General features: G+C 38.6%; 1 protein-coding gene across 5 annotated transcripts; it reads left to right on the forward strand.

The window, feature by feature from the left end:
- LOC140328414 (cysteinyl leukotriene receptor 2-like) lies at positions 1-27194 on the forward strand. Of its 5 annotated transcripts, none has more exons than XM_072407989.1 (3): positions 1-90; positions 9348-9399; positions 24318-27194. In XM_072407989.1, exon 3 carries the CDS (start codon positions 24318-24320, stop codon positions 25350-25352), a length of 1035 nt encoding a protein of 344 aa, XP_072264090.1. In that variant the 5' UTR covers positions 1-90; positions 9348-9399; the 3' UTR covers positions 25353-27194. The 5 variants fall into 5 exon arrangements, with proteins under 5 accessions (XP_072264090.1, XP_072264089.1, XP_072264093.1 ...); XM_072407988.1 differs by having other exon boundaries at positions 8-86; XM_072407992.1 differs by lacking the exon at positions 1-90 and adding an exon at positions 3827-4024.
- The last annotated feature ends 54 nt before the right edge of the window (positions 27195-27248 follow it).

A 27248-nucleotide genomic window follows, 5' to 3' on the forward strand; every position in this document is an offset into this window, starting at 1 on the left:
GTGACAAACACAGAGTTAATAAAACAACAAAAGTTGTGCTGCTGCATTTACATCACATCTAAACTGACCACAGACCAGCAGCATAGGCAAGTATGTTTTACTTTTTTGCTTTAAACTTTAGAATGTACAACAAAAAAAAGGGAAAAAAGACTATTGTGATAATTTGTATAATTATAAACAAATGATCATCTCCTAGACAACAAATACAAACAAAAAGAACTATACAATTGTAATATTTTGTAGATTTATGGTTTTGATTTGTCAAATGTATATTGCTTACTTTCAATGACTATGGATTCTTTTTAGAAAGCAGTGAATCTGAAATTCACCAAATGTCGCATGAGCTCTGGTGAACTTGAAAGGTTGGAACTAACCAACGAATCAATCACTGCTACTAAAAACACATGGACCTGGAAGATTATTCACTAGATGTTGGTGAATGTCAGGTTCACTGCTTTATAAAGAGATAAAGTTTATCAAAACACAAACAGTTGCATTGCATCAAGTGTACATTTTGTGTGGGTATCTCTACGCATGTAGTACAAGATTGCAGTGTCTTTGTTTCATCCTATTGTGTAGCACTTAGTTAAAGTCTCACATGAACATTCTATGAAACTGGTGAGATGAATATTGTGACAGGCGTCTATAGCAACTAATTCATTTCCACTCCTGTAGAAAAATGTGAGCTAGATACAGATTTGGATTTAAAGCTTTGTGAATTGAGTCTGTGGTTTGGAAAAGTTGATTTATTGCTATTCTGTGGCTATTGGGTGAGATAATTTTCTTATAATGAAGGAAGAAGAGATAAAGTTGGTTTATATATATATAAATAATGCTTCTGAAGCCACCATAAGTAAACCACTCAAAGCATGTAAACGTTAGTTGGTTGTATTAACCATTTATTAAACAGATATGCAAGTTGTGTCAAGAACTGTGTAAGCCTGATACATTTGCAGTCAAATAAAAAGATGGCATACAAACAGATCTCTTAATTGTTTGTTGTTATTTCTATGGAACTCCTGTCATTTACTCATTTCATGCGCATCCTCTGTTGTAACAATCAGTAAATCCACCCTGAAAAATGCAATGTAACCAATCTTTGGGTACATACATGCAGACAGTAGTTTTGTTGTCCAGATTTGGTTACAGTCAGATTCGACCAGGATATTGGTCATTAAGCTTGGTTCTAAAAGATGCATGTCCATAGACTACATAATGGGTACTTTTTAAATTTCATTTAACAGTTTGATGGTAATTTTGTTTACTTTTTTAGTTAGTTTTTTTAGGGAAAAAATATTATAGAATCATTTTTGGTTTCTGGTGTATGTAAAAAAATGATGGCTTCAAAATATTCTAAAAAATGAATCATAATAAAATATTTAAATACGTTAATGGATGGATGGATGTCAGACTGGAGAAGTGGTCATTACTAGGCAGGAGGCATTTGCATATATACTGCCTAGGTAATACCCACATGTGATGCTGCTCCCCCATAAATACAAGAATTGAGACATAGAAGCCGGCACAACTGTGCAGAACTGAAGAAAAGGTTAGAGTTCAGCTCTTTGTGATTCTCCAAGTAGCATACTTTCTGTCCTAGGGTAACATTAATCATACCCTATGTATAATAGACCATGGTTGTAACCCTAGCAAGCACCCCTCTTGACAAAGGGGGAGGCATTTGAAGTTCAAAAAAAATAGCTGGGAAGGCTAATATGTTTGTTTGAGTTTTTAGTTCAGTATGCAGGAAGTTTTGTGGAAAAGATATGCCTAACCTGATAAATTTAAACAAATGCAGCCACTACATCAAGGAACTGGTAAGATGAAATTCATTTAAATGTTGGGCTTAGTTGTACTTTACTTTAGTTGAAGTAAATAATAAATGAGACTTTATCAGTCTTTACCCTGTTCACTGACATGAAATGAATGGACCAAAGATTTGACAGTTTCATGGTACAGAGAAAAATGGTCTATTTATATTGTTTGGGCTGGTGCATACATAATAATATATATATATTATATATAATACATAATATTTATAAATACCATGCAGAGAGTAATAGCGATAAAGAGTAATAGAGGTTGCAAATGACAGACAGATACAGACAGTGACAAGAGGAGAGGACCCTGCCTTGAAGAGTTTATAATCTAAGAAGTGGGGGAATTATCACACAGTAGGAAGGGGGATGTAGATTTGTGGATAAGTAGTGAGGGTTTTAATAGACAGAAAAAGACAGGTAGGCAATTTTGAAAAGTGCTCTTTTAAATGAGCAGAAAGTAGGAGCTTGGAAGACCATTCCAGAGAGTCGGGGCAGCTCTAGAGCTGTCTTGGAGCCGTGTCTTGGAGCCCTTGTATAAAGAGGTTATGAGTGAGGAAGTTATTATTAGGTAATTGGAGGAGCGAAGAGAGCAGCTTGGGGTAAATTCTTCTATCAGATCAGAAATGTAAGTGGGACAGGATCTGTGGAGGGATTTGAAGGCAAAGCACAGGAGCCTGATTTTGATTCTAAGGTGAAATGGAAGCCAATGAAGAGAACTACAAAGAGAGGCAGCAGAAGAGGAGTGGTGGGAAGGATGGATAAGTCTAGCTCAGGGGTCAGCAACCTTTACTATCAAAAGAGCCATTTGGCCTCCTCTTCCACTAAAGAAAAATATTCTGGAGCCGCAAAACATAACACAGTTTATAAACTTTTAAAAGTTTTAATATTTTTTTAATTTTACCTGTTACAACAAGTGTGCATGTGTAGGCCTACTTTGAAATAAATTAAGCACTGAACTATGCCCCTAAAAGCCTCCAGCTTCTAACGTAACAGGGTAGATTATTTTGATGGGCAGAGATCTTTATTTTCTGATGATGCCTTAGCGATTCAATTGTAGGTGGTGTTAGCCATAAGTGTCCCCCACTTGCACCTCTATTTTGGTCACCTGTACCGCTTCCCCCCCGTTCCAGAGAAATTGGGGTTCACATGCTAGATGCTTCCAGCAATGTGTAACAGGGTAGATTTTTTTGATAGGCAGAGTTTTTATGAATTTTTAGGAGGTGTTAGCCACAGGCGTCCCGTACTTGCACCTCACATTTTTTTCACCTGTACCCCCGTTTCCAGATAAATTGGGGTTTAGGTGCTAGAAGCCTCCAACAATGTCTAACAGGGTAGGGGTTTTTTGATGGGTGGAGTTTTTAGGAGGTGTTAGCCACAGGTGTCCCCCACTTGCACCTCTAATTTTGTTCACCTGTACCCCCTTCCTGTTCCAGAGAAATTGGGGTTCAGGTGCCTCCAGCAATGTGTAACGGTAGATTTTTTTGATGAGCAGAGTTCTTTATGTTCTGATGATAGCCTAACAATTAAATTTTAGGGGGTGTTAGTCACAGGTGTCCCCCACTTGCACCTACATTTTTGGTTTTGTACATCTCCCCATTCCAGAGGAATTGGGGTTGAAAGGAGGGGGATGTCATTGTACACACCAATTTGTACACGCCCCGTGGTAGATTTATTTCACTGGTAGATTTTTTTAATTAAAACACCGGATAGGGAATCCCCCTCCTCCGCAGTGTCTTGGGAGGAAGGGGATCCCCCATCAGAGATCTCACCGCGGCAGCCGAAGGGAGCCACAACAAGTAGGCTGAAGAGCCGCATGCGGCTCCAGAGCCGCAGGTTGCAGACCCCTGGTCTAGCTACATATTATTGCCTGTAGAACCTGTGAAGATCTGGGCATTTTGTGTTAGGCTGCATAAACATGTTCAATTATTGTCTATAGAAACAATCTTTCATGATTGTTTCCAGCTACAAAAGAGTAACATAAAAGTTCTGTTTTATGAAAAGGGCAAGGGGAACAAGTGAGCAACTGGCCATTGTCGTAGCTCAAGGATGCGTCAGGACAGATCCATGAAGGACATCAGGAAAACGCTGTACAGATCAAATTCTCATCCGAGGCGAGTCCAACCATTATTACCAGGCGAGAATCATCTGCCATGTGTACATGTCCTTAGAAGTGAAAGAAGTCCACAGACAGCCATTCATAGACTGTGAGCATAACATCTCAAAAATATCCATAATAATGTGTCCAAATTGAACACAAACAGTAAGTTGCAAGGATGACACCTCAATGCAGGGGTGTCAAACTCAAATACACAGAGGGCCAAAATCAAAAACTTAAAGTCAAGGGCCAATCTTGAAATTTATTGAAAAAAATTCTCATTAGATATAAACCCTTTTCATATGGAAACAAAGATGTTTTGCTTCACATTCACTCTGGAACAAGGAAAAAATATTATGCCTCTTTCTCTATTTGTAGCCTTCTAACTTAAATTTCAATGGTAACCTTTTTGCACAGGCTAACAATAATAATAACAATATTCTTCTATGAAAATCCAACCATTCAATCCTACATGTCTTGGAGTAGCAAGGAAAAGTACAGCTGAAGGGGAGTGGTAGCTCCTTCTTCATTGAAATAGCGCTGCTACTAAAATTTCTGGTATTATTTGCGTCTATAAAACAGTCCAACGCGGAGCCACACATAGGCAGAGAGCCAGCTGGTCTATAGACATGAGTGATGCCAGGAATTGTAGTATCGGTGCTATTTCAATGCAGCAGCAGTTCATATGTAGGATTACTTTGGGGGCCAACAAAAGGATGTTGGGGGCCAGATTTGGCCCCCGGGCCAGAGTTTGACACCCCTGCCTTAATGTAATACATACTAACCTTATAATAGGATGATAAAAAGCATATACTAATAAAAAGGAATATGCTTTCATTTTCTATTTCATAAAGAGCAGTTCACAGTTGCAAGTCAGATTCTAAAGCCCTAATCCATGTAGTTTTGCACAAATTATGTGTTACACAAGCTGTAGCAATGTTTATTTCCTTCCCTTTTTCAATAATTACTTTTGAAAGTTAATTCAGTAAATCAGTTACTATCTCAACATTCTCTTTGTGGGGGTTAAACAAATTTTTTAATTTGATTTCAATGAAAGAGTTACTAGTAAACACACTATGCACACTTAAGTATTTCCATATTTTGAACAAGCAGTAAAAGTTATTTTAAACTATGATGTGATGGCCAAACTTTCCTCATTGTGTTCACAAGATGTCTGGAAAATGTTCTTTATTTTCCAAATTTATTGTTCATAGTTTAGTCCTCCCTACAGTTAAAACCAAACCTTCTATAAGCATAGAACCTGGCTGGAAAGGTTTTATGAGCTCCTGTTTAAAACAACACCATAGGGGCCTGGTTGGCAAGAAATAACATATTTGGAAACATTTAAAATCTTTCCTATTTCTATTAGCAAAGAAGTCTGTAGAACAATTTATAGTAAGGGATACTCTCATTTGTATTGCTCCAAGAGGGACGCTTCCTCAAATTCTTGCAAATTAACACTAATCTTTCTCTATTACACGTGTAACACATTATGTCCCACACCATGACATTTCCTGTAAATATGTTACCAGTGGGTGGTTGCCAAATCAACTGGGAAATACATTACCATGCTGTTCACTAACATGTTTGGTCAATTTGCAGCCACTATTGAAATGGTTTACCTTTCAAGCACAGGAAAGGCTACCGCATTTAATAAGCAAACTAGCTGATTAACGGGCGTTGCCCGGATATTTATTTATTGAAATCCTTTATTATACAGGAAAAGGAATCAAAAAAGCTATAGTGTTAAATCAAAGAAATGTTTTTTTTTTACAGGTTTTAAAACTATAAGTACAATATACAATTAAATTAAAATACATTTAAATTAGCATAAATTAATGGCATATGTTCCAATGCTGTTGTAAATGTTTTATTAGGAACATTGTGCTCATGAAACATCCTTTGTAACTTTAAGAAATCTGAAAATGTTCCTGAGATGTAGGTGCACCTCTGGTCAGTTTCTATTGGTTTGTTTTCAATAAAATATAGTTGTAGAAATTTTGGTGGTTGATCTGGCAGCGGAAGTAACAATCCCGCTTAATGGTAAATTTGCCTTTGCACCATGAATGTGGATGGAAATCCAGGCTGTTAAACAACTGATGTGGCACCGAATGATGACATTTGGAAACAGTAGTTGTATTTTCTGATGTTATTAGGAAAATGCTTTGACTATTTGAGGTATTTGTTGATTTGTAATTACAAAGTTCTTGTGGTGGTGTTTCCAATTGGCAGAATTTGACTTTCCTTTTTTTGCAGCCAATACCAGGAGACTCAGATTTAAACTTCTTGGCTTGACAGTAACTACAAACCATTTCCATTTTTCCGATAGTAACACTTGCATGCTGTGAGTAGTCTTTATGTGGATCATAGTGTAATCCTTCCAGTGCTAAGCTAAAATGTTGTGCAGTCCATAATTGTCTGGTTCTTTCTCTCATTTTGTGTACTCGGGTCTCGCACTGTTGTACTGTCCCTGAAGCTCTAGATGTAGTAGCTCTATCTCTGTTATCCTGTACTCGGGTCTCATGCTGTTTTACTATCTCTGAACCTCTAGATGTTGTAGCTCTATCTCTGTTATCCTGTAGTTGGGCCTCATGCTGTTTTACTATCTCTGAAGCTCTGGATGTAGTAGCCCTCCCGCCCAGTGTGGCAAGTCTTCTATTCCTGTCATCTGTATTTTCTTGTCTAGGGTGTTGTTTCATTTTTTTGCTTACACTCAGCCAATTGCCTTACGTTTTCTCTAAGGCATTATTACAGGCCAGAAACTTGTGAGTCCAAAAAAAGCAATACATACACACACACATACATGCAAATATAACTCTGACATATACCTCAGCACTATACAAAAATCAGGGGTGCACTCATGAGTCTGAGTCATATGTCTAGCAAGTTTCGTTGAAATGTCTCGATGCGTTTCCGAGTGATGATGGAACATTGCAAGTTTGGTTAAAATGTCTCCATGCCTTTCCTAGTGATCACCAAATATAGCTCTGATATATAGCACAGCACTCTAAAAAGATCAGCGGTGCACTCACATGAGTCTTGGTCATATGTATGGCCCTGAGCCGATTATCGGACCAGAACCATTGCAAGTGTGTACATAGCCTAAGTTTAGTATATTTGCATATGAACACAGCAGTGGTCTAGCAGTAATGGGCAATTATGACGATTACACAATTCAGTAAAATAATATTATTACACAGTATTTATATAGCACCAACATATTACGGAGAACTTTACAAAGTCTATTGTCATGTCACTAGCTGTCCCTCAAAGGGGCTCACAATCTAATGTCCCTACCATAGTCATATGTCATTAACACAGTCTAAGGTCAATTTTTATGGGTGGGAACCCAATTTTCCTAACTGCATGGTTTTGGAATATTGGAGGAAACCTACGCAAACATAGGGAGGACCTGCAAACTCCATGCAGATAGTATCCTGTCCCAGATTCCAACCTGGGGATCTGGGGCTGCAAAGGTCAGAGTGCTAACCTTTAAACTATTGCGTTATCTAAAGTATGTGAATATGTAGATTATCACAGATATGCAGCTAACTGAACCCAGCCATTGATTAGAAGGATAGTTCATTTTCATCCTTTGTAAAATTTATTCCAGAATTACGTACAAACCTATTGGAAACGGGAGAAGGATGGGGGGGGGGGGGGCTGTGAATTAAAAAGCAGCACAAGTTTTCACCAGGCACCAGAGATAGAAGCAGATGGGAAAGAATCAAATAAGAATTGTGATCTTTTCTTTTTTTTAAATAGAGGTGGTTTGATATTAAGTTTATTTTAAATACTCTAAAAATAGTATACAGCCTAACCAAATGAAAGTTATCTTCCTAAAGCACTGTGTATTGTAAACAATTGCTATTTTTAGAAAAACATTATTACAGTCAAGGCTGCAAAGATTTTGTCAGGGTTGGATTTCTAATAGTAACCATAGTGCACTATGACTTTGTAATGTGTGACAGAATGGCTGCTTTAAATCTCTATTGAAAGCTTGTGTGACAGGGTGACAATGTAAGAGCACATATGGGAGACAGAGGCACAGGGTGTAACACTATACCCAAAACATAGAACTTTGTGACAGGGTCACTAAATACTGTATTTTTATAAAGCTTTAGGATTAAAAATATAAAGGAATATATAGAAAAAAAAAGAAAAAATACTGATATACATGAGATTTTGTAACTAGTAAATGGTAAAGAACTGCCTGGACTGAACATCTTGGGCCAGGTGGTTGATAGTCAGTGGTGACTTTCTTGTCTATTTGGTGTGCTACAGAAGCGTACTAGCCGGCCGACACCTGGGGAAAATATTTTTTTAGCACATATCCGATATGCATGGAAGTTGTTTTCTTGTACTAATCATTAAAAAAAACAAATATTTTTTACAAATGTATGTAGTTTATACTAACTGGTCCATGATAACTTTTTCATGAACCCCTTTTTGTCCATGTGCAAGTTGGGAAACCCATTCAAATAAATTATTTTGCCTTAATGAAAAGCATGTAAAATGTATGTACTTTAACTCTATTGTGATGAACCATCATGGTTTAAATGGGTCCTTAGAGGTCAATCACATTCATGTGGTGCGGCAATGTTTCTACACACTGGAGCCGTGCTACTTTAACTCAGCTCATTCTCTTAAATTCATAACCATGGACCAAAATAAAACCAACATGGTTTTTAGCAATGCACAACTAGCACTATATATATATCCCTAATGTTTTGAAATCCTTTTTTATTTCTCCCAGTTATGTTCTTCCTGAGACTAAGATTATATATTGCAGTCCCTTGGAAGGGTTGCATGTACCAAAGAGTTCCGGTGTTTACAGAAAACATAATGAGTTGCAAGAGGCTCCCAGAAGTTCTGCCTTATCTGAAATTTAGAAAAAAAAATCATAAAACTTGATAAAAAGTCTATAAAAAGGACATTTCTAAATTTTGCATTTTACTGGATAATATTATTCATTTGCTGATGTTCCGAATAAATGAGCACTTTAAAGAATGTTATTTTTCCATATTACTGAACAGGATGTGCTCTCCCTTTGCCTTTTCCCATAACCCATTAAATTAGTTTTACCTTCCCCCACTGTCTATTTTGGATGAGGATTTCAAATGAAAATGAATACTTTGCGGTATCATATAAATGGAATTGCTGTAATTTCCTTCCCAAGAGAGGAAGCTGACATATGTATGCTCTTATGATAGATAAATATATTAAAAAGACCTTTCCCTTTTTTGCTTTTCTCTTCCTCCTAACATTAGAAGAACATTTCATCTTTAATATTTCAGTTAAAGCATCACTGCTTCAGAAATACTTTTTAAGGAACCATACTGCTTAGAAGGTTCATCATTATTTCTTTTAAGAACCTTTTCTTTTATACTTTAATTGTATTACTTGACTAAAATTATTTTCGCTTTAAACAGATCATTTATTGGATGATAAAGGAAAGGCTGAACCTTCCACAAGAGGGCACAAGTAAGTCTGATATTTAATATAACTTACTGAGTGATTGTAAAAACTAATGTTGCACTGATACTTGCAATAGTTTTTTAATCAATATTTAACCAATAAACTGCTAGGTTTTTGCTGTTTTTTTGCCTTTAAGAGATCATTTTATTATGGTTTTACTGTTTACAGTAAGTGAATTTTAGCATTTTGCACATCTCAAGCAAAGATAGATTTAAAGCAAGCTAGGGTGATGCTTCACTCAACACAGAGAGTTTATTTTAAGTGTATACTGACTAGTTTTAATTTCTACCTACCTGCAATAAACTTTACAGAAGATCTTATTCTTATCTGGCATAAAGAGAACACAGCTTTGCATAGCTTTGTAATGATCATAAATGGGCAAAGCTGTGCCCCACTGGTGCCTACAAACTGATAAAAGAAGTGATGAATTAAACATGTAAAATCTGCACAAACTAAAGTATTAGCATTGTGTATGCCAATCTGTTGAAATCAGGGGTGTAGTCATAAAAAAAGAAGAGAGGTGCCGGTAATAGTGAAGGCTATCTATGGCAAGCACGCAGGGAGAGCCTATATGGGGGTCCCGAAAAAAGTGAGGGCATGGTGTGCCTGCCCCACTACCCCCTTGGTGGAAATTTTTTTATTTCATGTCAGTACTGGATGTACAGTATTATTTCTTCTAGTATACAGATGATATAGGTTATTCACTAGTTAACAATCACAAGGTAATGAACTTTCTATCAACCTTTGAAAATTCTGCATTTCAATGCTTCTTTGTCTGAACATGTGAAGAACATAAATATAATCCAAACGACAAAATCCTAGGGGTATGGAGAGGATATTATTGACATAGTTTAACCATAACAGTCATAAAACTAAAGCTATTTTTCCCACAAAGCCAGCTATATATGGTACATAGGAAATTAAGTATGTTATATACTACATAAAATAGATAAATGCATAAAATTAAAAATTAGCATATTTAGGGTTAACACAAAAAGTGAGGAGCTGGCACCACCCTATGTGCATGCTAGGGATTAAACTATAAGCAAATAAGGAAATAAGAATGAGGAAATAAGAGCAAAACCAGCTATCACAGTGTAGAGTTTCATTAAACAAGAAAAGTTATTTATACATCCAAGTCTCCTTATGGTATGCATTTCACAGGGCAGAGTTTATTTGTTCAGACTATTAGACTTGATTACTATAGAGGGAAAAGCAGGTTATTCTTTAATAAAGTTCATAAATAAACTTTGTTCCAATCCTAAAGTGTATATATTAAAATAAAAATGTGCAGTTCTATAACCTGTAATGTCCTGTTGGAGAGTTTGTTTTAATGGTGTACAAAAATTTTTTTAATGGAATGAATGGAACAGTTATTCTCTTTTTAATGTTGCTACTTGATTGATAAAGAATTTTGTTATAAAATGCATTGTTGCAATTGTATAGGAAAATACTTGTTACCTTAGGCAAACTTTAACAGCCCAATATTGAAGGTGTGATTGTTCTTTGGTTAGTATTCTCAATTATAGGGGGGCTGTTTCCAGTTAGGCTTTTTTCTGTCATGGACGTATAAATCTGCAATACTCTGCAGAAGTTTTAAGCAAGTGCTATTAGTTTATTTTAATTATCAATGTAAAGTGTTTGAAAGCGCACGGCAGGTAGATTGTTCCAAACATGTTGGAGAACTAATCACAGATCTATTGTGGATGTAGGCTGCTTCATATCCTTCTGTCTCTCCATGTAATCCCAGACACACTGGATATTGTTGAGATCGGGGTTCTGTACATGCCATGACATGCAGCACTCCTTGTTCTTCTCTACACTGAAGACATATGTTTGGGGTCCTTGTCCTGCTACAGAATAATGTAGGGGCCAATCAGACATTTTCCTGATGGTACTGCATGGTGAATATCATGCTTGAGTAGCATGTAATTCTCATTTTCTTGTGTCTTGTTGCTGTGCTCAGTCCTGCCATGATGTATGACCCGTAACATGGAATGTCCACAACCTCACCTTGGTAGCAGAGTTTGGCTGTTCCTCACCCAGTTGTGAGCCTCCTACACAGCTGTCTCGCTATCTCTCTCTCTCTCTTTTAGTAAGGTGAGTTTCTTTTAACATATCAGAGTTCCTGATTTCTCAAAATTCCTCTACTCTAGCAGATCAAACAGAAATATTTTATGCATTATAAATATATAAAATACGTTCACCATTTCCTCTGCAGAGTCAGGCTTGACAGTACTGAGCCAAAAATTCAAAAATTCTGTCCCCTATTTTATCATTACAGAGCATGCCTAATACTGCTTGATAAATCCAGATGTGTGAATCTCTTTTCTGAAAATTGTGCTGGTTCCATAACACCAGGGACGCCATCAAGCATTTCCACATACCTGTAATTTGTGATTTTCCACGGTACCCTTGAGGCAATAAAATCTGCACCTGCATGTATTTTTTTATTGGCAAAAGACTGTAATAACTGTAGTCCCATTCTATTAGCAAGGCTTTTTTCCATCAGAGAGCAACATTTGTTTATTAGAGATTGCTCCTATTCTCGCATCAAAACCACAAATGTATATTTGAATAGGAGAAGTGGTTACACACAATCTTTGTAATGGTTACACAGTAATGGTCAGTATGTTGTAATGTTCCTAGTGAATAAAAGTTTAGGTAAAGTCAAACGGTTTACTTGTAGCTTTGGATATAGTGATGGGAGGAAGAATCTTTGTTATGGTATTACTGCTTTTGATGCCATTCCCTATACTTGTCCTGGTGACCATTTTTACCAGAACTGAAAATGAAGAAAATTCCAAAACTATTTTTGCCATCAGAAGAAAAATTCTTGCAATGGGAACAAAATTTTCCAGTAATTATTGTTTAACCCCCCTGGGGTTATTTTCGAGTGTGGCTTGGGGTAAAAAATACATGCAAAAAGCGGTAATCCCGAGTCACACTTGGGGTAGCTAAAAGCATTGAAAAAAAACCACTTACCTTGTCCCATCGGTGTCCCCCTGTGTCCTGCCTGTCTGTGCAGGTCCTCAGGCCATGTCCTCTTCCTCTGATCTCCAGCCAGCTAATGCAGTGACGTTCCTGGGGTTTCCCAGGGATGTTGGTGCATGCGTCGGTGTGTGCAGGAGGCTCAGCGGGAAATTTTAATTACTTTGGATTGGATTCAATACAAAATACCTGTATTGAATCCAATACAAAGAAATCTTTATATAATATACCGTATATATATATATAGTTATATTATATATGTAATTTATATGCTACTGTACAGTTATATAACAGATTTCTGTATTTTATGCACCCTTTTAACAGATTTGTGTGATTTTTTATTTATTTAAAGTTTATTAATAACTTTCCTAGATTTTTTTTAAATATTAGAGGAATTTTGGTAAGTTATGTATAAGAATTATAGGCCTACAATGTAAAATAAATTTCCATGCAAAACAATGTACCACTTTTTGCATAAAAAAACGGACAGAATTAGAATAAAGGAGTTAAAGGAGATTTACTTCATACTTTATGTTGCTTTACAGTGAAGGAATTAAAAGTACATTTGTTGTGTGGGGCACAGTAGGGGGGAAAAAAACATGAGAAGAGTAACCATTCTCCTCCTTTTCACTATCTAAAATTAAACAAAAAAGTCAAGCTTTATTTACCTTTTATAATAATTTACTAGAAACAACATTACCAGCTGAAATATCTTAGGAATTGGTTGAGGGGCCATGGAAAAATAAACAGGAAGGGTCATACTACATGCAAAGTGCTTTGCTGCATATAGTGGACATGGTTTATTAAAAGTGAAAATTTTGTAATAGACATGGCTAAACCAATGTGATTTAGTCACAATGTGCATTGTAACACATAGTTGGCTTTCTATTAATTTTATACAAATCAAGATGTTTTACTAAGTGTGTAAACAAATATAGCCGATACCACCACAATCTGAGGGCCTACATGACAGGGTGCCAGGCCTAGCCCAGGGGTGTTAAGGGGTAAATAAAAGGCTAGGAGGGGCTGTGCTAGTTTGGGGAGTGAGGTGGGAGGGGATTAAGCATAGGACGAGTTAAAAGGGGCAGGACGAAAGTGAGAGGGAGAATTTTTTAGGGCCTCACAGTTCAGCTTAGGGGGCAGTGGCTTTACAGTGTGAAGCCCAGCTGCTATTTAGAGTAGATAGGTTTGGGGGGGATTTTTTGACTATTTGAGAGCCCAATTAGGGACCCTCCTGCGGGTCAGCTGGGTCATGGTGGACCCAGGCAGGGTTCAGGCTAGGGAAGAAGCCCCATCCTTCTGGAGCTCTGGGGGGGCTGCAGCTATCAGGGAGAGGGACCTCTCATGAAGCAGGGGCCTTTCATTCTGTGGAGCCGCACTGACAGTCTGCGGTACGCGAGGGGGCTGTGGCCGAAAAGGGTGGGTGGGGGTTGCGAAAGGGGGGGCTGTGAGGGGGAAGGGTTAAAGTTGGGGGGAATCGGGGGCATGCAATGGAGTGGCGTGTAAGGCTAGAAGATCTGGAGGGATGTGGGTGGGGACAATTTGCTCTTTTACTGCTGGAGCTTTCTAATTCAGGGTGAGTTTAGGAACAGTGGGCGGCGGCAGTCCGCAGGCGGGTAGATCGCCAACCTTGTTAAGGTAGGAGGTTGTGGATTTGGAGGAGTGCTGGGATTTAGGCAGAAGGGCTCGGATGCAGTGTGGGCGCTCGGTTGTGTAGTGTGGCGAGCAAAGTGGTGGGGGAGGAGGTGAAGCTGGTGGGAAACATGGTTGGCACTGGAAAGGCAAATTGGGGTGAGGGGGTGTTTTGGTCAGGATTGGGGCTTGATATGCTGGTTTTCTTCCTGGTGTCAGGACTGAGGACGGTATACACTATTACTCCCTGGTGTCAGTGCTGTGGGATAGTATATGTGGTTTTTCCCAGATGTCAGTGCGGTGGGATGGAATTTGCTATTACTCCTTGGTTCGAGTGCTGTGGGTTGGGATACACTATTTGTCACAGGTGTCAGTGCTGTGGCATGGTATACAGTATTGCTCCCTGGTGTTGGTACTGTGGGATGTTAGTTCATAGTACTCCCTGGTGTCAGTAATATGGGATGGTATTTACTATTACTCACTGGTATCCGTAATGTGGGATGGCATTTGCTAGTACTCCCTGGTGTCAGTACTGTGGGATAGTATTTGTGGTTACTCCCTGGTGTCGGTACAGTGGGATGGTATACGCTATTTCTACCAGGTGTTAGTACACTGGGAGGGTATTTACTATTTCTCCGGGGGATGCTGTGGGATGATATACACTGTTTCTCTGGGGTGACAGTACTGGGGTATGGTGTAGTCTATTACTCCCTGGAGTCAATGCTGTGGGATAGTATGCTCTATTTCTCCCAGGTGTCAGTACTGGGGGAAGGTATGCTCTATTACTCTGTCTTTAGTGCTGTGTGATGGTATTTTTGCTATTGATCCCTGGCGTCAGTGCTGGGGGGATGGAATACACAAGTTCTCACAGATGTCAATTCTCTGGGATAGTATTTGCTATTACTCTCTGGTTAGTGCTGTGGGGTGGTATTTCTCCTAGGTGTCGGTAAAGTGGGATGATATGTGCTATTACTCCCTGGGCTTGGTACTGTGGGATGGTATACAATATTTCTCACGGGTGTTAGTACAGTGGGATGGTGTACTATATTACTCCCTAGTGGCAATCTGGTGAGATGGCTTATCCTATTTCTCCCAGGTGTCAGTACTGGGCTATGATTTACGCTATTATTCCCTGGTGTCAGTGCTGTGGGATGATAATAAATTATTTCTCTCAAGTGTCGGTACGGCTGGTTGGTATATGTCGTTACTCCCTGGTGTCAGTTATGTTGGACAGTATACTTTATTAATCCTTGGGGGGTTGGTTTTGGGTATGGATAGGCTTTATTTATCCCTCGGTTTGGGACAGTGGGTTTTTATGATCCATTCTTCCCTATTGTTAATGGTGTTAGATGGTATATTCTATTACTTTCGGTGTTAGGGGTGCTGGGGGGTATACTCTATTATTCCCTGGTGTCAGTACAGAGGGTGGCTGAGTCAGGGCCTCCTTAAAATCAGAGGTTGGATGGTATACTACATTACTTGATGGTATCAGTAAAGGGGGGGGGTGTTATGCTTTATTTCTCCTGGGTGTCTGTACGGAGGGTATATTCTATTACTCCCTGGTGTCAATGTTGTGAGATTGGATTGCACTTACTCCTCGATGTCAATTCTGGGGAGAGTATACTCTATTACTCCCGAGGGAAGTACTAGGGTGCTCTACTCTATCTCTCCAAAGTGTCGGTGCTGTGGGATGGTTACTTGGTGGCTCCCTGGTGTCGATACGGGGGAAGCTATTCTTGCTTTCTCTTTGGTGTTGGTACTGGGGGCATGCTATACTTAAACTACTCCATGGTGCCAGAAGTGTTGGCCGGTATACAGTGTTACTCCCTGATGTCAGTTCTTTGGTGGCCATTCAGTGGGGGGTGGGTATTCGCTGGGGGACAGTACTGTGGCTGTGTTAGCATACTGGGATGGCCTCTGTCGCGGCTCTCCAGCTGTTATGTCTATTTGGGTTGGGATACCAGTAACATATTATGATTACCAATGCTGGGCACTTTCTGAGGGAGGTTGTCTTGTTTTCAGTGGATTAGGTTTCGTAAGCGGCAAGTTTCTTCTTTCTTTAGGAGGTTGTTGAAGGGGGGGCGTAGTGTGGCAGGCGTATTGTGGGGTGTGTTGTGATGGGGTGAAGTTCCTGGACGGGGTTTGAGTGGTAGGTATGTTGAGGATGTGGTTTAGGGTTTGTTGATTTGATTGGTAGTTGATTCTATAGTAGTGGGGTACGGGGAGGCAGTTAGCAGGGGCAGCTGGTGGTTTATGGTGCATGGGTTGCAGGATTTGCCTATGAATTTGGAGGGAATTAGTTGTTTGAATTTCAATTTGGGGCATTCAGTTGTGCTTGGTTCGGTTTGAGTCGTGTGGTGAGTTTTATATTCCTATTTCTACCCAACTTCTAGTAAAATCCCCCCCACTTTCTAGGGTGACATCCGAGGTGGAGAAGTTCCTCCCCCCTCCCGCCCAGCTTGCGGGGACGGGAGCACCCAGGATTTTCCTGGACACTCTTTTAATGATCTCTCCGTACATCCCCGTCTTTTTAGAAGGGGATGCTTTGCTGTGACCAGTCTATGACTGGCCGCAGCACTGAGCATGGACACTGGGGGAGTAGCCCTCCGCCTCTGCTCATGATGACGTGGTCTGAATAGGCAGCACTGCCCCCGACCCTACGTCATCAAACCAGACTCTGGGATATCCCTAGACGCCGGCAGCGTGCACTTGGAGCTGGGGGAGGTCCCAGAGACACTGTCCGTTTCACACCTGAGCTCTGTGTTGGTTGGGGTCTTGGAAGGCAAGGATCCAGTGCATGGTAAAGTGGTGGATTTTGGCAGGGGGTATTTATCTTTGGTGGGGTCCCCCCCATTATGGTGAATGGATGATTATTGCTCCTGAGGCGGTGCTGGGTGGCTAGGGGCCAAGGTGGAGATTTTGGAAGAGTTAAATTACTGTGGGGTGCAGATTTTGCCTTTTGAGACCTGCAGCCTGGTTGTTTGGGTGTATAATGGTGAGTTTTGGAGTTTGATAACATTATGGATATTGTGGTTATGGTTATCTAATATTAAATAGGGGAATTAGGTTGTTGGTTAATTGGGTTATATTCAGTTGAATCTGTTGGTGTTATATGATCCCAGTTTAATATTAATAATAATAATAATATTATTAATGGAGTGGCATGTTAATGTATGCTTGTATATCTAAAGTGAAAAATGTATTTATTTATTTGTCATTTATTTACTATTGGATATTTGTTTGGTTATTACTTGAATGGTAAATTATTTAATGGTGGTTAAATAAACGGCTACTTGCCAGCCAATTCAAATTTTTGGTGTTTGGGTATTTGGGTAAATACCCAAACACCAAAGTTTGGTGTTTGGGTATTTAATGGTGGGGAAGTAGTCGGCAAGCAGGTAGGGGGTCTGGGGGGAGGGGGTGGAGGTTCTGACGTGGTGATAAAAGATGGGCTAGAAGGTCCAAGCTACCCTGGTCATGAACTTCTTTTTTTTTAAAAAAGCAGCCACTATTCACACTATTTCCTCTGTTTAGAGTCTTACAGCAACCATAGCCATTACAGAAACTCAGTTTTACACTGAAGTCTGTGGTTTTACTTCCTTATTGTTGTCCACAAGGGTTATTCTCACAAGAAGTTGACGTAGCTCATCTTGTGAAAGGTTCTGTTTTTGTGAACAAGCCTTTGAACAGCAGAAATAGGGGACAAAATGTCAAAATTCTCCCCCTCTAGTCTGCCACCATTCTGCTAATGCAGTAATTTTCTGCTACACTTTATAGCCCTGGGACACAAGTCACAATGATGTACCAAATCTACCAAATGATCCACCAAAAAGCTGTAGATCACCAGATCACATAGCCTAGCCATGACATATACATATTTCAGTCCTAAAGATTACAGTCTTCCAGTTTATTAGGTAGAGCTGTGTTGCAGGTGCCAGCCACCTTTGGTGCCCTAGTAGGATTCAATCCTGATAAACAGAGCATGGAGAACAGAAGTCCTGGGGCTCCAAAGATTACACAGGAAGGGCTATGCTCTTGTGGTATCATCTGTAGGACATCTCAGTCTTGCATACCATTAATACTAAAAGTCACTGTTGCAGTTCAAAAAATACTGTTATGAATAAGTTACAAAAGCCTCTAATTAACCTATAGTTAATCTTATTTGTTTTTTTTTTAATAAAAATCCTTTATTTCCTTCTTCCCTTAGCAATGTGTTTATATTTTGTATGTAATATCTTTGCATTTGCATGTTTTTGTAATACCAGAAATGCTGTGTATATTGATCCTAGCGGCTTTATAAAACTCTGACATTTGTAGTTACATTGTATTAAATCCCCATTTTTATTAGCTTTTTTTTTACTATTAGTATGTAAAATGTTTAAATTTGTATTTTTTAATACCTAATTTAAAAATTTGTAGAAAAGGAAGAGGCGCGGGTGGCACGTTTCAACCTTTTGATGAGCTGTACTGTATTTTAATTATAACTATTTATATTTAATCAGATTTAGTCAGTGGAAGCAATTTATTCTCTGTTTTGTGATTACAGTCCGCTTTATAGTACGCAGATATATCATAGGTTGTGGACACAACATAGATACAATTGCTTCTACTATTTGAATCTGATTACATACTGTAAAGGAACCAGATTTGCTTTTTTTGTATTCTGTGGTGTGCTTACTTTTCAGGTTCTGGCTAAAGTGATATTAGTATTATGTAGTGAGGCCTGTTTCTGGTTATTTATATAACCAAATGTGATATTATTATTTTAATATTAATAAACAGGATTTATATAGCCCCAACATATCACGCAGCGCTGTACATTAAATAGGGGTTGCAAATGACAGACGAATACACACAGTGACACAGGAGGAAAGGACCCTGCCCTGAAGAGCTTACAATCAAGTGGGGGAATTTACACGCAATAGGAGGGGAGATATGTAGTGGTGGGAAGTAGTGAGGGTTTCAAAAGACAGAAAAAGATGGGTAGGAAAGTTTGAAAAATGTGTTTTGAGTGCTCTTTTAAATGAGCAGAAAGTAGGAGCAAGCAGAATGGGATGTGGAAGACCATTCCAGGGAAATGGGGCAGCTCTAGAAAAGTCTGTGATGAGGTTATAAGGGATATTTTTTAACAGAAACATTGAAATATGAGTGTAATTCTCCCTATAAACAGAGAAGAGGAACTGAAATTAGAGGAAATTAGATATAGGGAACAACACAAGTTTTAACTACTCAGCAAAAACAGGAAACCAAAAGTAAACAGACACAACAGTATTTAGAAATAGTATTATTCATATTCTAGTTTCCATTCCTCAATTACCTTCTCAGCTTCTAAGCTACCAATGATGCCCACTACTTCTACTTATTAAACTTGGTTTATAGCATGACAATATATTTTTGCTGAATATTTATCAATTATGATCATATATATCAAGTCCTATGTTGCTTTGCTTTAAATTCTAGAGATACGTCCCTTATGTAGATGATAGGTGAAAGCAATGTTTTATGGTATACTGTCTTGTTATGGTAATCACTTAGGGTAAGAAGAAGAGAAACCAACAGCTAAGATGCTGAATGTTTTGTGCCCCCCTAAGGCCCATATGTTTAGACTAAGGGTAAAGAGTTTGACACTCAATAATTTCTGTCCTCTGGCCACATACTTTTTCTTGTTGCTAAAGGCTTTTCTTAAATAAATTATTGATGCTACAGGCACACTCCCCCATCCAATCTTCAGTTAGACATGAGCAGCTTTAAATCAGGTAAATGTAGGAAGATGACATAGAATCATTCTGCATTTTTAGTCTTTATTATGGTGGAGTGTGCTTGGCTGGAGCAGTGCATGTTTTAGATAATTGCCCCCTGAGAATAGTAAAATAGGAACCCCCTGGCTGCAAGACTGGTGCAAAACACTCCTTTGTGCCGTTCAACTTTTAAATACAGTTAAACTAACTTTTTGCAAGTTCATCTAATTTACATAAAAATTGGAATACTACATTATGAAAGTTTTTGTTTCATGTGATATATAGAAGGAGTAAAGAGAAAAAGAAAGAACTGAAATGGCAAAAAAGCTAGCCCATGGATCGATGTAAGGTGACACAGGGATAATTAAAAGCATGTTATGCCTTCTATTAATTTAAAGGTCAGATCTGTCTAGTGAATCCATAAACTGATGGGGAAGTAAGAAAAGGAAGTAGTTAATGTACAGAACATGTAAATCTTTTGAAACAAATGGCAAAAAAATGCAAAAAAAAGTACCGTGTTTCCCCGATTTTAGGACATCCCCATTAAGTAAGCCACCCCCGATTTTTAAAAAAATAATTAAAATAAGACACTTACCCGTTTATAAGACAGCTCCCATCTGATCCTGCGTGTGTGTCCTTTATGCTGGCTGCAGCGTGTGTGTCTCGACTTTCAACAATAAATGTGTACTGTAGTCTTCTTCATGAAAAAAATAAGACATCCCCTGAAAATAAGACCCAGGGCATATTTTGGCATTTTAAAAAATATAAGAGAGTGCCTTATAATCGGGGAAACAGGGTACCTGGTGAAGGTGCAAGTAAACCCTGCCTGGCATAAGTGGGTATAACAAATGCCCGTGGTCTGTGGTGAGAATGGTGACCCTGTGTCAGTGGTAAATGGTGCCCGTCTTGTAGGCTCCGTGTCTCTTGCTGTTCCTCATAGCTATACCATAACAAGTAGTATTTACAATACATGTCTATGTGCAATTCATAGGACTTAGAAACAGCAGAAAATACAAAGCAAGATAGAATACAAATTAACACAATAACATTGCAGTATGGTTATCAAATCAATACAGCATTCATGTTCATGTTTTATAGGCATGTGTTATCTACAGCAGCTATTTTTGGGCTCTATTTATAAAACAGGGAATCTGACAGTCCCTCAAACATTCCCTAGTGGGAATCAATCACTGCTTTTGAAAGGCACCTGCCTTGGGAGACAAGGGTGGGAGTTGCAGCCAGGGAGGCCAGGTGGGCCAGCAGCAAAGGCTGTATGCACCCTGTGAGTTGAGAGTACATCTCGCACAGTTAGGTCCACAGTTGTGTTTTTTACACGTAATGCTGTGAGGACTTGGATCCCCTGTGAGTGAAAACGCTAATTTTTTTTCTGTGTCTTTGTGCTTTTGCGAATAAAAGTGGGCAAAGTGCACTAAATTTAGAACTAGCCTGAAGTACCTCTCTGGAGCCAGTGTTTTTGAAGCTAATCTACCAAAATGTATACAATTTACTGGGTGAATTAAGACTTAGTCTACACAGACTGTTTTTGTGTTTCTCTTCACAGCGGGGCTTTGACATGTGTTCTGCAGTGTACCTAGACCGTTTCCCCATGTGGGTGCAGAACACATGCCAAAGCTCCACTAGGGGCACTGGGAGCATTGTCCCCATATGAGCTCTGCCTTGACTGGATGGGCCCTATGGGGGCAGCTTGTGTGTGCACAGTGCTGATTGTAAATGGTTCAAAACATGTGCCAAAGCTCTGCTAGGTATTTCATGTGCAGTGGCCTCAAACGACCTCTACCTTGACTAGCTGAAAAAGGTAAACACGCTTGAGGCGTCATCAGTGTTTATCTTTTTAGCCAATCAAGTGGAAAGTCGTGTGGGAACACTGCTCCTAGCAGAGCTGTGACACGTGTTCTGCACCCACATGTAAATATGTTTGGCTTTACAAATAGCTGTGTTCCTACTGCAAATTTTAAGTAAAAAAAAAATGCAATCCTAATGACCCATCATTGTGCACAAGCAATGCTGCCTGAACAAGTTAATGTTCAACTCAGACTGTGGGTGAAGCTGACCCTAAATCAAAATAAAGGTAAACTATATCTGGGAGCTTTCAAATTAACACGGCAGACAGTTGGTGCCCCCTAACTGTAATAATTGAGAGTTTTGGGGGTGTTACAAGGTAGCTAACCAAGAGAAGACAGAATCCTAGGTTTTGTCCTGGTATTACCACTTTGTGCAGTGTTAGGCTAGGTACACACGTGCAATAATAATCGTTTGAAAACAAACGATTATTTTGAACGATTGTATAGTGCTTTATTCTGTACATGCTGTAACGATGCAAACGTTCTAATATAATCCACCAGTAATGTATACAGACTAGATACGATTGTTTGAACGGTGCAGGAAGTGACACGTACTGTAGAAAGTATATCGCAGAACCATCCACGATCACTGAACGACTGTACACACAATAGATAGAGAACTATCGTTGCCTAATCAAATCCGCTGGGACGGTCGCATTGTCGCATTTCCAGCGACATTCCTCGTTCATCGGCGTCCTTGGAAAGTCATGAAAGTGTGTGCACATTTTTGTTAACGAATATTGGATGATTGGTCGTTAATCGTTCGTTTACAACAACAATTATTACATGTGAGTACACAGCCAAAGTGTCAGGATAGTTTGTGCTGTTAAATTAATTTTTATAGGAAGCTTGAGCAGAGGGTTCACCTTATATGTATGCTGCTTAATGCTCAATGTCTAATGACAAGCTGGAGTCAGCTTGGTGACAAATCAGCTTTCCTTAACTGCGGTAGAAAAAATGAAGGTGATCACCCTACATTTACTGACTGTCAAGGCTGTTTGTCTTACTTACCAACTGGCCTAACACAACAACAAACTATTTGGCAAGTAAGCAACCTTTATGTATATGAATTTCAAGTTTTAGGTTTTACCTTTTTTATATACATACTTTTCAATGTTTTAAAGAAAAATGAATTCTGATAAAAACATCCAAATTTTTAATTAAAAGGAATGTAGATAAAGGCAGAAAAATAAATGTTAAGGAAGTCAGTTGAACATCATGTGAATAGACTTATGTTCAAAATCATTAATGCTTCATTTCTTTACATGGTAGAAATATGTAACTATTATTCTTATTTGGTAGTTCCCTATACAATGACTCCCACACTGCTTTTTCCCACACTAGTATATCTATTCTTATCTCTAACAGTGTGTGTTGAAGTATTTAGATTATTGATTTGCTGCAAGCTTCATGTAAACCTGACTCATACTTTATGTTCAACTGTGCGTTGTTAGTGAGTTCATTTTGGTAATGGGTTTGCAGTAAATTTTACACATTTGTTATTTTAACTGGTTATGGCGGATAATGTTATAAAGAGCATATTTTCATCATGGCATTTCAGTCTCTTTCATATATGCCATAAGCATAGGGTCCACTACAGGGCATTGGGCCCACATGCCACCCTTATGGAATCTGTTTCTGACAGTTTGGTCAGAAACATGAACACGAGTAGCTCACTGAAGGACATTTTGTAGGGCTCTGGCAGTGCTCCTCCTGTTCCTTATCACAAAAAAGACATATTACGGGTCCTTCTGCTGGATTATTGTCTTGCTATACCCCAATCAAGATCTCCTGTAAAGTTCTGTCCCCTGGTATCACTTTTATTCTTTTGAGACTGTATCGAGAGACACAGAAGACTTGCTTTCTCCAGCACATGTGGAAGCACCATTCTGAAATATCTGGACTACCTGTGCAACCCGGGTGGACTGCAGTTACCGCTTCCTGCTACTGTACAATGCAGTGACAAGGGCACTGGCAAAATGCAAGGTTAATGAAAAATCGGACTGGAAGAATAAGGAGAGGGATATGGTCTTTGGTAAAATCATTCCCTGTTTAGGGGTTGGCTTGCTGATGCTCTTTCTGTCCACATGTCGTTGCTTTTATTGGCACCACAGCAGGTAAAATTGATTCACAATCACTTGAATTGACTTAGTATGATCCTGTGCTGATTGAGTATCCCCTTGATGTTTTGAGTAGTGTGTGTGTGTGCAGGTATATATATACACCATAATCCTTTTAATATAGCTTTAATGATTCTTTTAATATTACGTAAAGTGAGGCATTTCTTCTGGTTTATTTATTGATTAGTTTAGGTGGAAATTTACACAACATATTTTGTCTTGTTTGGCAGATTCTTATACTGCCTTTATGCTCCTTGGCAAATTCTTATTGCTTCCTACCTAGAGAACCACTATTTCTGTGAGCTCTTTCCTCAATTCAAAGTGTATTGTGTATGCATTTCTGTGGAGAATACATACAAATCAATAACACCCAATTATCATGGATTCACCAAAGAAATCTAAATGTTTTAGACCAATATCAACTTTAGGCATTATAATATATAACAAACTAATATAAATCATTAACTTTCTGTAGTTACACTGTATGAATGATATGGTTACACTGCATGAAATATTTTGATGTAATCTCAAAGCTTTGATATATTTAGCATAACTTTCTATATCATATTCTCATATTTTAGATGGACACCCAGAATGACGATCACAATAACACCAGCCATCCCTGCCCTCCAGAAGACGAATTCAAGCACCTTGTGTACACTTCTGTTTATATAATTGTATTTTTTGCTGGACTGCTGTTTAATGGAGCCGCTATATACGTCTTTTACAGGATGAAAAAAAAGAAAGGCACCTCTACTATCTGTTTACTTAATCTTGCCATAGCAGACTTACTGTTTATAATTTTCCTGCCTTTCAGAATAATCTACTATCTGAAGGGGGCAGTCTGGATATTTGGAGACATCCTTTGCCGAGTTGCAACATTTTCCTTCTATTTTAGTATGTACTCAAGCATTTTCTTCTTGGCTTGCCTGAGTGTGTTTCGGTACATCTCAGTGGCATATCCTGGAACTCTCAAAAAGAAAAAAATATCAATCACCTGTGCTTGTGTATGGATTTTTACTTTTGCTAGCACTTCTCCCTTTCTGCTTTCTGGTACTGTTAACCGAGATGGTATAACAAAGTGCTTTGAACCCATGCTAATTCAGGTATGGGAAAGAATAATGCAAATGAACTATTATGCTTTAATTGTTGGATTTATTTTGCCCATGTTGATAATTGTCACTAGCAATGTGTTACTTATCAAATACATCATGCATCTGCCCATGGAGAAGAGAAGTATTAGAAAACAGGTCATTATGATTGTCCTAGTGTTACTTGTGTGTTGTCTCTGCTTTCTGCCATACCATGTTCAGAGAACAGTCCATCTCTATTATTTAGTTCACCACCCAGATATATGCAGCTTACACAAGGTCCTCCAGAAGACTGTTGTGGCAACGCTGTGTTTAGCTGTGCTAAATACTTGCCTAGATCCTTTGTTGTATTTGTTTATAGGACATGGGTACAAATCATGGCTACTTACACTCTGCAGGCCTAAGAATTCTCCGAATATAAGACAACTCTCAACAGATTCCAGTGGTATTAGCCAAGAAAATGCAGAAGAAGTTCCGATGAATGAATGTCTGCAAGTTTCAAAGAATGAAACTAATGTTGTGTAAAAGTATTACCACAGTAGTGCCACCTATACATTAAAAAAAAGTAAATAAATCTCCCATAGCTGGGACTAGTGATTGTGATTCATGTCCTTCATATGACTATATGTCTTTCCTTACTATAGGCTCCTCATTTAAATCACTTTTTCCATCCCAAGTGAAGACTTTAAAGAAAGGTGTTGTTCTGTAGAGTTTTGCTCCGAAATTGCTATGGAGCTTTTAAATTGAGCCAGTGCATTCAGTAAACAAATTCTTGGAAAAATTCTGATCTCTACCCCTTACAGGAAAATATTATGAAAAAGAGTACAGTGTCAAACATCCAACACATTGGAAGAAGCTGACCAACTCAGTTCATTGTTTGCCTTGAGGTTATTTGTTGTGTACTAAAAAATGTAACCAAAAATGTAATCCCATGTATATTCTGCCTAGTGTGAACATTTCAGAATACATATTGGTTGAGTTAAACATTAGAAAATTGTGGGGAGAAGAATTACAGGACGGTGTGGGACCCATTTCAGAAGAGCTCTGGGACGATCAAGGGATCTGCGGAAGTAAAGGCGAGTGAGTTTTTTTTTTTTTTTCTTAGTTCTGCGTTCACAATGAAATGATGTACAGAGTTGTTTTTTTTTTAATATGTAGTGCATTCACAAGACCCATAGGTCACATGCATGTACCGAGTGTGTTTGCTTTTTTGTTTAGTAAAATGTTTGCTTTTCTTATTTAAATCTGGCTTCCAATTGTGTTGCAAGGATTGTGAAAAATGGGAATGGGACAGTTGGGGTCAATAAAACCTTATTTAAAGAGCTGTAAACATGACAATTGAATGCCACAGTCATTGTACTTACTACTTACACAGTATATATAGTCCAGGAGTCAGTTGTATGTAATTTACGCAACATACATATCGCATATATTATGCGCAGGTCAGGAGTGCGTAATTCACAGAACAAACTGGTCAGTAATTGGAAACACAGGGGTGCAGAGGAGTACAGAATGCACAATGGGCAATGTCACTTCTACAATAAAATAATTGTACCTGCCTGACTGCAATATTTTAAAATATACTCACCCATTCCATTGCGGGCACCACCATCTTCCTTCTTTATCTCTTCTTGTTTTGATCTTTGGCCATCTTGATTGGCCAGACGAAGATGATAGCATTCTGTTAAAGATGTTTTTACTATCTTTATAATAAATTTGTGCGTGCATAAGTCATATGCTAGTAGTGCCTGCATATATAATTATGTTTTATAATAAAATGCCTTTTGGAAGTACGATGGCCTAATAATTCCTTCCTATCTGTGATAGTGAGAAATGTTTTATACTTCCTCACAATGAGTTTAAATAAACAGTGGTATTATATTACTGCTCCAGGTACTAGAGACCGCTATAATAAACACCAACAGTGCAATGCATTCAGTAAAGATTAGGTGAATACAGGAGTGAACTTGCATGTATCTATCTATCTTAGGAGGGGGTCGATTGGAAGGGTTGCTGCTGGCTGTCTTTATGGAAACAAAAGTGATCAGCTTGGAAAATCTATCCCTGCCAATTAACTTTCCTGAAAGTTTCCTGAAAGAAAATCTGAAGCGGTCAACAAGCATTTCCTTTTCCAAACATAAATGGCTGAAATGAATAAACACTCCCTAAAGTCTGTAAGCATCATACGTCAGTCACATGAGAGCAAACCATTAGAAACAACATATAATAACACTTATATCATATAATTAATCAAGAAAATAAACCTATTTAACTTCAGCACCGTTTTCTACCACTTCTCTTCCTCACCTGGCTGGGCAATGTTCACTGTTACGGGGATCGGCACCATTAAAAAACGTTTTCTTGCTACATTTGTGTCTTTTGATATTTAAAAACATGACATGAAGTCAGATTTAACCTGAA

The sequence above is a fragment of the Pyxicephalus adspersus genome, chromosome 4 (genome assembly GCF_032062135.1).
Source record: "Pyxicephalus adspersus chromosome 4, UCB_Pads_2.0, whole genome shotgun sequence".
Taxonomy (NCBI): domain Eukaryota; kingdom Metazoa; phylum Chordata; class Amphibia; order Anura; family Pyxicephalidae; genus Pyxicephalus; species Pyxicephalus adspersus.

What these genes read in the sequence shown, in the direction of transcription:
- LOC140328414 (XM_072407989.1), top strand. Translation starts at nt 24,318, where the DNA reads ATGGACACCCAGAATGACGATCACAATAACACCAGCCATCCCTGCCCT.